This window comes from Euprymna scolopes, chromosome 30 (genome assembly GCF_053919585.1).
Source record: "Euprymna scolopes isolate OS-2025 chromosome 30, ASM5391958v1, whole genome shotgun sequence".
In the NCBI taxonomy this organism is placed as follows: domain Eukaryota; kingdom Metazoa; phylum Mollusca; class Cephalopoda; order Sepiida; family Sepiolidae; genus Euprymna; species Euprymna scolopes.
Genome location: NC_136511.1, coordinates 24,470,007 through 24,480,573, shown reverse-complemented (window position 1 = coordinate 24,480,573; position 10,567 = coordinate 24,470,007). Strand labels below are relative to the sequence as shown.

Genomic DNA, 10,567 nt, shown 5'->3' with positions numbered 1-10,567 from the left:
GACGACGACGATGATGATGATGATGATGGTGGTGGTGGTGGTGGTGATGATGATGATGATGATGATGATGATGATGATGATGATGATGATGACGACGACGATTATGATGATGATGATGATGATGATGATGATGATGATGATGATGGGGGATGATGATGATGATGATGATGATGATGATGATGGTGATGATGATGGTGGTGGTGGTGGTGGTGATGGTGGTGGTGGTGATGATGATGATGATATTTTTAAGTGATAATTCAACTTTTTTTTTCTGTTTTTGCTTTTAACAGCCAGTGAAACGTTTTTGCATGATTTCGTCTTTGACTACAGAATGCTGAAGAATCCATACATTAACAGCACTTTCATGGATACGGATCATAAGGTATTTACCGAGTTTTTTTTTTTGGGGGGGGGGCTTAACAACACAGTTTGCTTTCTTTTTCTTTCTTTTCCTTCTTCTAAACAAATACTTTTTCTTCTAAATAAATAGTTTTTCTTCTAAATAAATAGTTTTTCTTCTTCTTTTAAATAAATACTCCTTTTACATTTTTAAACATTTTGGATCTATTTATGTTTCATCTATTAATGATTAGATTAATTTAAAAACTTACAGATTAAATGGTAATGTAGAAGCCAACGAATGCGTTAGGATTACTGTTTTTTTTTATTTCCCAAACTGGCATGAAGATAACTCTCCATTCGTCAATGCATGTGAAATAACTTAATATTATTATCTCATTTTTTAAATTTAGGCTATGTATAACGCTTTATTACTTTCCATTACATATGAATTTAAAACAACATGAGACCCCAGTTTTCAAACTGGATGGTTTTGGTATTGCATTCTCTCAAATTTCAAATATTAGAAATTTGTTGATAGCTGGTATTCATCACCACACTGTCAAAGCCAACCTCATAACACCCCCTTCTGGTAGTCGAAGCAACCTCATCCCACTGCTTTCTTGTATTGGAAACAACCTCATAATACTCCCTTCTTGTACTCGAAGCAACCTCATCCCGCTTCTTTTTGTAGTACGAGCAACCTAATTACGCTTCGTTGTTGTAGTTGGAGCAACCTCATTCCGCCCCCTTCTTGTAGTGGAAGCAACCTCATCACGCCCCTCTTGTAGTTAAGCAACCTCATCACACTCACTTCTTGTAGTGGAAGTAACCTCATCACACTCACTTCTTGTAGTGGAAGCAACCTCGTCACGCATCCTTCTTGTAGTTAGAGCAACCTCATCAGACTTCCTTTTTGTAATATAAGCAATTTTATCACGCTTCCTTCTCTTAGAGATGCCAAGACTAGTAACAGTTTATGGAATTCTCATTTTTTATGTATTATTATTATTATTATTATTATTATTATTATTATTATTATTATTATTATTATTCTAAAAACGATTTTATGTGGCTGGTTTTCTTTCATCTAGGGAGAGGTCTTCTGGCTTAATAATCGCAAAGAGTGTCCACTTCCGGTTCGACCAATGGAACCGATGCCCCATTGCACTACAAAAGCAATGGTCGCTTCCCAGTTGTCAGCATATACTCTCAACACATTTGCCTATGTTGCCTATAAGAACAAATACTTCGACCACACCTTCGATTCCAAAAATGTAAGTATTTTACCTTATAACCATTATCAATTTTTTACCGTATAACCATTATCAATTCTATCTACTCGGAATTACTGTTGTATCATTTTGCTTATATTTTTATTTTCACCTTTTTTTTTTTACCCCTGTGTAACCAGATCAGACTGTCTGAAGATATCGACATCCTGGCCTAAAATGCGTGAAATTTATGTTATTGTGTTTTCTTTTCGCTTTGTAAAACACAATTATGTTCTTCAATGTATAAAACAAAACAATTCTCTCTACACACTATCCAAACCAAACATCATGGATAAATATTTAAATATTTTGAAGATAAAAACGTGAAACATAAAACATTTTGGCACTTCCGCAATATTCGTACGAGCGCCATTGTTAGGGGCGATAACTCCAATTTCTTCTTAGTCAAATAAACAACCTTATCTTTTCACGAACACAAAAATATTTAAAAACCAAAACATTTAGTGTACAAAAAATGTGTCAATATATAATTGTATAAACCTTTATTTAAAAGTCACTGTTGGAAAATAAATTTTTATTAAAACAATTTTGTAATTAAACAATAGGTTATTTTTTCGAACAAATAAATACTTTTAATGAGACATTTTTTATATTAAAAAAACTTTGAAGGATCAACAACAAATTAATAATTTTAATGAAACATTTTTTTCGAATTAAAAGAACATTTTTTCCGAAAGATTTTTTCAATCTATGTATTTATAAAAGTGAAATTGTCTGTAAGTGTGTACATTTCGATACCAAACTACTTTGTCAATTTTTAGTCTACAGACTCCACATCTGACATAAGGGGTATTGAGACTTGGGAAAATCTTCTTAATCGGGTTTCAGCCAGACTTTTGGCTGTCAACGGGTTAAAGTTCAACGATTTGACCTTTGAAAATTCTAAAAAACTCTTCAGACAAATTTAGGTCTAAACACTTGATATTTTAGATGTAGGTTACTTAGAAATGGATCAAACTTTTAATTTAAGGGGTTAAAATTGGGGTCAAATTACAAAAAAATTACCTCTACCAAATTACTCAGACAACTTTTTGTCTAAACATTTTAAATTTTACATGAAGTGTATTCAGACATAGGGAAAGCTTTTTAATCGGTTTTTAGTCGGGAATTTAACGGCTAAGAGGTCAAAGTTTAAAATATTTTACCTTTATTGTATCTAGCAAACTATTCAGCAAATTTAGTGTCTAAATATTTGAAATTTTACATAAAGGGTATTCAAACATGCAGTAATCTTTTTACTCAGTTTTTGGGAAAGAATTTGGTTGCCAAGAGGTCAAAGTTTAGAGTTGACTTTGCATATTCTACTAAACTCCTCCGCAATTTAGGGTCTAAACACTTTAAATTTTAGATATAGGTTAAATGGACATGACTAAATATTTTTAATATATATATATATATATATATATATATATATATATATATATATATATATATACATATGCACATAAAATTATGAACAGTACATAGGGTCCGAGCCAAGCCGAGCTTAACTGCTCGTTGAAGTGTAATTGAGAAGTCTACCTAAGACAATATTATTTTAATACAACAATTTTGTAATTAAAGCAGCATTGGATTTTTATAAAATAAATAGATTTTATTTTCGAACAAATTCCCCAAAAGTATGAGTTATCGTCTCCTGTTTTTTGACCGAAAAGTACCTTCTGGCGACGGGTTAGTGAATCAGACTAAAAAACATGGCGCCCACCTGAATACTGCAGAAATTAACACTTTCTAATATTATTGGTTTCAACTTTAAATAATCAAAAAATGCTGTAAATCTTTTTAACAATTACTGGAGTTCACATTCAATAATCCAAATAAGGTTCGATATGACATAAAACAAATAACGCAAACACAACGAATGGATATTTGATTATATGAAAAATTTAAATTATAAAAAGATTTTTTTTAAATTACTGGATCTGGCATTAAATACCCTGAAAAGGCTTGATACGCCATAAAACAAACAAAAAAATCATTTTCACATGAGAATATCAACTGTAGACTCACCTGCTCTGATGTACTAACTTATCACTATCCACATATGTAATATTTCTATGTGCCTGCTCTCAGCTATATTGTCAAACAATCTTAATTTCATGGTTTCATGCCTTTTTACTGAGATTTGATTTTATGAATCAGGTTCCAAAAGCAGGATTATTGAACACGACTTGTGAAAATTATTGCATCGGGAAACTCATACCAGAGGTAAGTAAATGTAGTTATTTCTTGTGTTTTTAAGGGAGGTGGTGGTTGATCAACACTGTTGGGAAGCCAGGTGTTAATCTATAATATAAATCTCATCTGTTTGTTTAAAAGTATGTATGTATGCATGAATGTATGTATGTATATATGTACATTCTTTTCCTCCTTCCAATTTTTTTCTTGCCCAACACACACCTATACCCAGGCAACGCCGGACATCCAGTCTAGTATATATATATATATATATATATATATATATATATATATATATATATATATATATATATAGTTAAAAATTTTGTGGAAAATTCAAAGACTCACTTTTTCTTTTTTTATAACCTTCGTTTATTTCCTGGATTTTCCCGTTACAGCCGTTTCATTAATGAGTTAGCAATTTTACGACTTATGTTTCCGTAAAAATATCCTGTTCTCACCAACTATTTCAGATGTTTATCCATTAGATTTTTACAACATATATATATATATATATATATATATATATATATATATATATATATATATATTATTTCCGCTATGGGTTTTTTAACTGGGTGGGATAAAGTTGGGTGGTGCATTTTCGATGGTGGACTTCTCTGCCTTTGACTAAGCAGTAACAGAGTGGATCTACAAACAAGAACTTAGGACAACCAAAACACTCAAGACTGGACCGGAACAGTAACGCAGCTACATATGGGCATAGATGTTTCAGCTGCTATCTCGTACGAAACACAACTTTCTCAGGCCACAGTGAGGGTAGGATTAATGAAAATTTGAAGGTTCTACTCATAAACACTGGCGGTAGGAATTGTCAAATCAAATGGAGCCACCGGATTGCTATATAAAAATATGGGATCTATCAAGATAACAGCACATGAGCTTGTTCGTGTCCACATGCGAGAAACCTTTGACCTTTGCCTACTTAATTTTAAACTTCAGGATTTATACACAACGAATATTTTTCCTCCCCTGGACTTGTACAGATTTACTGCCCATTGGACACTTTTGGAATTAAAAATGACTTACAATTCATATATATATATATATATATATATATATATATATATATATATATATATATATATTTCTAGGGCAATTGCTCTTGACATATCAAAGGCCTTCGACAAGATATGGCATAAGGGTCTACTTCACAAGATTTCCAGCTACGGTATAACTGGAAATGTTCTCTCAATCATTAAATCATTTCTCTCCGATAGGCTCATGAGAGTAGTGGTAGATGGACAAAAATCGGAGGCCTGCAATATAAATGCTGGAGTCCCTCAGGGGTCAATCCTGGGCCCAACTCTCTTCCTGATCTACATCAATGACCTCCCTAAACACATACTTAAATCATTCGTTGATTTTTATGCTGATGACCCGACCATCTACGGCAACACATCAAAGGCTGTAAATGACAAAGTTCTCTCTGATTCCCTTTCTCCCCCACTCTATATCTGTGCCTAAATCAAAACGCGGATTCCATGAACAAAGCTGCTTTCTTAGAACTGCACGCCTCTGGAACTCTGTTCTGTCTGCCTGCTTCCCACCGGACTACAACTTGGATGTCTTCAAGTCCAACGTTAACAAATTCCTAATGAACCGCCCCCTTAAGTAAACACTTCATCAAATCTCAACACTAACGTAATGTACTTTCAATACCCATTATCCCTGAGTGTCTTCCGGGCCTTGATAAGTGGTGATCACTGTGTAAAAAAAAATATATATATATAAAATAAAAATTATAATATTAATATAAAATTATTATTAATAAAAAATAAAAATAATATATATATACATAGTAATTTAACTAGCTCTACCTACGTATTTAGCACTTGTGAAGTAAATGCTTAAAGTTTACGCATAAATCTATACTTTCGTATATTAATTTTATGTGAATAAATTAAGTAGTTATATATATATATATATATATATATATATATACATATGAAATAAAAATTCGTCATTGGATGCTTTTCCTTTTACCTGACTATCCATTCACGTGAAATCAACTTTTTCTTTGCCATGTTCCCTCTGCGTCGCATTTTGTTATCAAGTAAGATCTTTGACTTACTTGCAGTTTCATCAAATACTTTTGTATGCAAAAACCGATCTCGCATTTTGCTAATTCCTACTTACTGATGAGAAGGAAAGTATTTCTTCGAAACTCTGCGTATTAAGGACTATCCACTTATTAAGTGTTTCCTTTTCAGATTAAATATGTTTTTAACTCTTTTTCAAAGTGTTTTTTTAACATGTTTTATTAACTATTTGCTCTTATATATATATATATATATATATATATATATATATATATATATAATGCATTTGAATTGCATGTATGTGTTTGCATGGATATGTACATGTACGTATGTATATATTTGTGTGTGTTTTTGTGCATGTATATGCTTACATCTAGGTTGTATATTACTCATGTATACACAATAAATATTTTTTTTAAATTCCTCTTCTGACTGGAAAAGAGTGGATCTACATACAAGAACTTAGGATAACCAAAGCGCCCAAGACAGGATCAGAAATATAGCACAGCTACATATGGGCATAGACGTTTCAGCTGCTATCTCGTTAGAATCCCAGCTTCCTCAGGCCTTTTTTTTCATATAAGTGAGGATATGATGAAGAAAAATTTGAAGGTTCTACTTATAGACACAGGCGGTAGGAACTGACCGATCAAATGGAACCACGTTCTATTTTCAACCAATCAGAAACCGGAATTGTGTGTGTGTACGTGTGTACATATGCGATTATATCCAGGTTGTATATTACTCATGGATTCACAATAAATATATTTTTTCAATTGCTCTACTGACTGTTTAATACTTGTGTTTCTTTTTTCTGTTTTAGTTGGCTAAAGCCTATCCTAACAAAAAAGTGTCTGTCCTGCTCGAAGCGACAGAAATGCCGCAACCAAACATTATCAAAGGGGATTTCATCTTGGATGGTACCATTACGCTAACTATTTATCTCTCAACTGATAGTCCGACGAAGCCATTGGTTATTCTCCCAATCGTAAGTAATTTTTAAAATTTTAGTTGATCGATATTTTTAGGATATGTCGCCCAGATAGAATGTGATTCCTGTCTGGCTATCCCATCGTATTTTATTCTCCCAAACATACGTCATTATTTTTTATAACCACATCCCCCCAGTGTGAAGATAAAGTAATTCAAAATGCCGAGGACGCATGTGATTGTATCATCATGCCCCAAGTAAACTTGACAAAACTTAAGGTGAGGATCCTTCTGAGCCACGTGAGGAGACAGCTATTGTCGTATATGTAGTATATTTGAGAAAAGAAATGATTTATTCACAGTTATATGATAATGATACAGGAAATGAAATCTGAAGAGTAGTGGAAGATTTGTGTAGAACAGGAAACTTCTATGGTATGGTCACAGTGAAAGGAACAGTGAGAGTTCTAACGTTAGCAGATGTAGAACAGAATAAGATAAAGGGATGATGGGAGTGAGTGCGACACGCTGATTTTAGAGAGCGAGGGATAAATACTTGGCCAGAGATAAGTTACTTTAGAAATTAGTTCCTTACATGTGTTAGAATGCATACCAACCACAAAGTAAACGAACATTAAGCCAAATATGATGGTGATTATCTTGCAATCAAAAACGGGGTTATTCATCTTCTATTAACAGGGTTATACCCAAGGTTAACTGCAGTTTTTAAAAGGAAGCTATCTCAACTCTATAGAAAATGAATGGAAAACTGTGTTGGCATTTTCCAGTGGTGGCGCCTTGAGTAGTTAACAATTCATTAGCAAAAAAACAGAAGAAAGCAAAAAGCTGAGATACTTAATTTAGATTGATCGCTTATATATTTTAACGTTTTTTCAGAATATCTAAAAACGTTTGAATTCCAAAGGATTGCAATATGATATCATTTTTTTATGCATTTTATCTTTCAGAAAATTCACACCAATTCTACAGCTAATATTTCTAAGAATATTGTGCATTACAGCGTGTCTGTACTCAAGTAAGTTCTGATTGTTTCGTTGTTGCTTACTAGCAAGAACTATTATGTTCCTTTGAATAAGAACAGATATACTTAATAATAATGGTCATTATTGTTGAGTATATTTGCTAATATATCTATTACTATAAAATCAGTTTGCTACATAAGTCTGACATTATAATCTAAATAGAAAACTTCAAATCATATAATTTTTCGAAGATTTAACCTTTCTTGTATAAGATAAAATTCGGGAGAAAAGAAGTCAATAATATGCTATAAGATATAACGTCGGACGTACGTATATTTCATATAAATATTAGCATTTGAGTACATTTCATAACTTGTAAATTTAATACATTTGATGTAAATATCATTTAAATATATTTGATAGATATGCATTTTAATGTTTTATTACATTTTATTCACTTTTCTTTTTGTAGATTGAAAATTGGGTTAGTGAAAAAGGGTTTGCCGATTAAAATTGATGTAAGTGTTAGAAAGCGTTAAAAATTTATTTTTCTCCTTGTTATTTATGTCGGCCATTTTTATGAATTATTTACTCTTTTGTTTATATCGGTCATTTTTATGAATTATTTACTCTTTTGTTTATATCGGTCATTTTTATGAATTATTTACTCTTTTGTTTATATCGGCCAATTATATGAATTATTTACTCTTTTGTTTATATCAGCCATTTTTAATTATTATTTACTTTTTTTCTTTTTAAGGTTGAACAACTGCAACGCACAATTAACTTCGGAATCAATGCTTTTCTAATGCCAAAAATCAACAGTAAGTTATTATTTACTTATTTGGGGATTTATCTGTGATTTCTTACACTACATTTTAATGATAATTATGAGTCCACAAGATTTCAGTATTCTTCACATTCTTTCGGAAGAGTCTGGTTGATGCCCTCCTATTTTTGTCTTTGAAAAACCTGTCAAGTCAAACTGGTATTTTCTGTTAAAACATGATCTGCCAAGTTGCTATAGCAGACGTCAAACCTTTTAGAACTGTTAATGTCTAATGAGTAATGAAATTACAAATGTTCCTGAAACCTGTTCGTATTTGTCAAATTTAACAAAAAAGAAACAACTCATTATCATTTGTTTTTCTTGTAGACGAAGGTCATAAAGGATTCCCAGTGCCCCCGATTAGCAAACACATGAAGTTGATGAACAGCCAGTTTCAATTTGGCCTTGTAAGTAAAATTTCATTCTTTCTTTAGTTGTATAGATCCCTAAAATGATGGAGAGGAGACAGTTAAAAATTTATAGGGATGTACAAACTGTTGGCCTGAACAATTTTATATATAATTTTAGCCGCGTGCAAGCGACTCTATAAGTCACTCCGTCGGTCCGTCGGTCGGTGGGTCGGTGGGTCGGTTTGTCGGTCGATCGGTCTGTCGGTCTGTCCGTAACCCTTTTGTGCTTGGCTTTTTTCGTTAAGATCAAAGATCTGTTGTTAATAGATACTGTTCTTAGCTTTTTAAGCTTTTCTTGGCTTTCAGCCAAAAAAAAAATAAATAAATAAAATCAAAGTGTAGTATCTGTTTCAGCAGATACTGCAAGCAAAGACCATATGTGGGGGCAACCCCACATATAAGACCTTGGTCAATGTAGGACAACCCTTCATACCAATTGTCACTATCCAGCTCTCCTACTCCCCGGGGAGTTGGTCCCCATTTCCCCTTCACTCCTCACATTAAAAATCGGCCTTGTGCCTAATTTGCTCGGTGCAGGAGCAAATAAATACCCTTTTCTTGGCCTTTTAGTCAAGATCAAAGTGTAGTATCTGTTCTTACTACATGTTGTACTTATGTTTGTAACGTTGATATATGATATATATATGATATAAATAAAGTGGGGAATCACTTTTCAGTATCAATTTAATTTAAAATGATCACCCACTTTACAAACAGTCAGTCTCAAAGCCATTCAAGTCATTCTCTAGATCATTCAAGTTGTTTTTGAAGGATCCCAGTTATTTTTTAAGCATTCAAGTCATTCTTAAGGTCATTCAATTCATCCTTAATTACATTAAAGTCATTCTAAGTCATTTACTTTTTATTTATTTAAGTCATTTCAGCCCATTTTTCGATCATTTTAGTTTATCTTTAAGAATTTCATGTCAATCCTACATTCACGCATTCATCGATTACACGAGAGCACGCGGCTAATGGCTATCGGCCTTGTTTTATTTGGAAGGTGTTTGTTGTTGAAATTAGAGGAAGACAATCTTTCAAACTTTGATGCTCTTACATCACTTGTGTATATTTAATACCAATTACTAGTTTCATGGTACCATTTTATGGTCTTCAATTAATAGTTTACTGGTTTTCACTTCATAGTTTAAAGGTATATTTTAATTGTTTCAAGTAATATATTAATAGCATGTTTCAAATTATCGATTTTTAATGGCTTTGATCATAATATTTGGTGCAAGTCTATAAATGGTTCACAAATTATCTTTTTTACTATAAAAATCTGAAAAAATCTTTATAATGTACGTATTTGTCACTGCATGAAAAACCCATTTCCCAAAAATCACGTAAATTGATCAAGCAGTTTTTTTTTTTAAGAAAATCGAAAATTATCGGACGTTTTATCGAAGATTTGCTACCATCGACTATTTTTAGTTTTTTTTTCTTAATAAATTAACTTATTTAATAAATAAATAAATAAATATATACATTGACTTTTTTTTAATAAAGAGACTGTGGAAAACACTAGTTTCTTTTTATT

At 32.1% G+C, this 10,567-nt stretch overlaps 1 protein-coding gene and 1 pseudogene across 1 annotated transcript in view; both read left to right on the top strand.

Annotated features, from left to right (window-relative positions):
* The window catches only part of LOC145254718 (bactericidal permeability-increasing protein-like), a 59,496-nt gene that overhangs the window by 47,509 nt on the left and 1,420 nt on the right, over positions 1–10,567 (top strand). Inside the window, exons 7-14 of the mRNA XM_080113439.1 lie at positions 291–382; positions 1,434–1,616; positions 3,777–3,842; positions 6,699–6,863; positions 7,774–7,841; positions 8,261–8,306; positions 8,549–8,612; positions 8,945–9,024. Coding sequence (XP_079969565.1) covers positions 291–382; positions 1,434–1,616; positions 3,777–3,842; positions 6,699–6,863; positions 7,774–7,841; positions 8,261–8,306; positions 8,549–8,612; positions 8,945–9,024 — 764 coding nt within the window. The remainder of the gene's footprint in view (positions 1–290; positions 383–1,433; positions 1,617–3,776; positions 3,843–6,698; positions 6,864–7,773; positions 7,842–8,260; positions 8,307–8,548; positions 8,613–8,944; positions 9,025–10,567) is intronic.
* On the top strand, positions 9,577–9,698 carry LOC145255034 (U2 spliceosomal RNA; annotated as a pseudogene).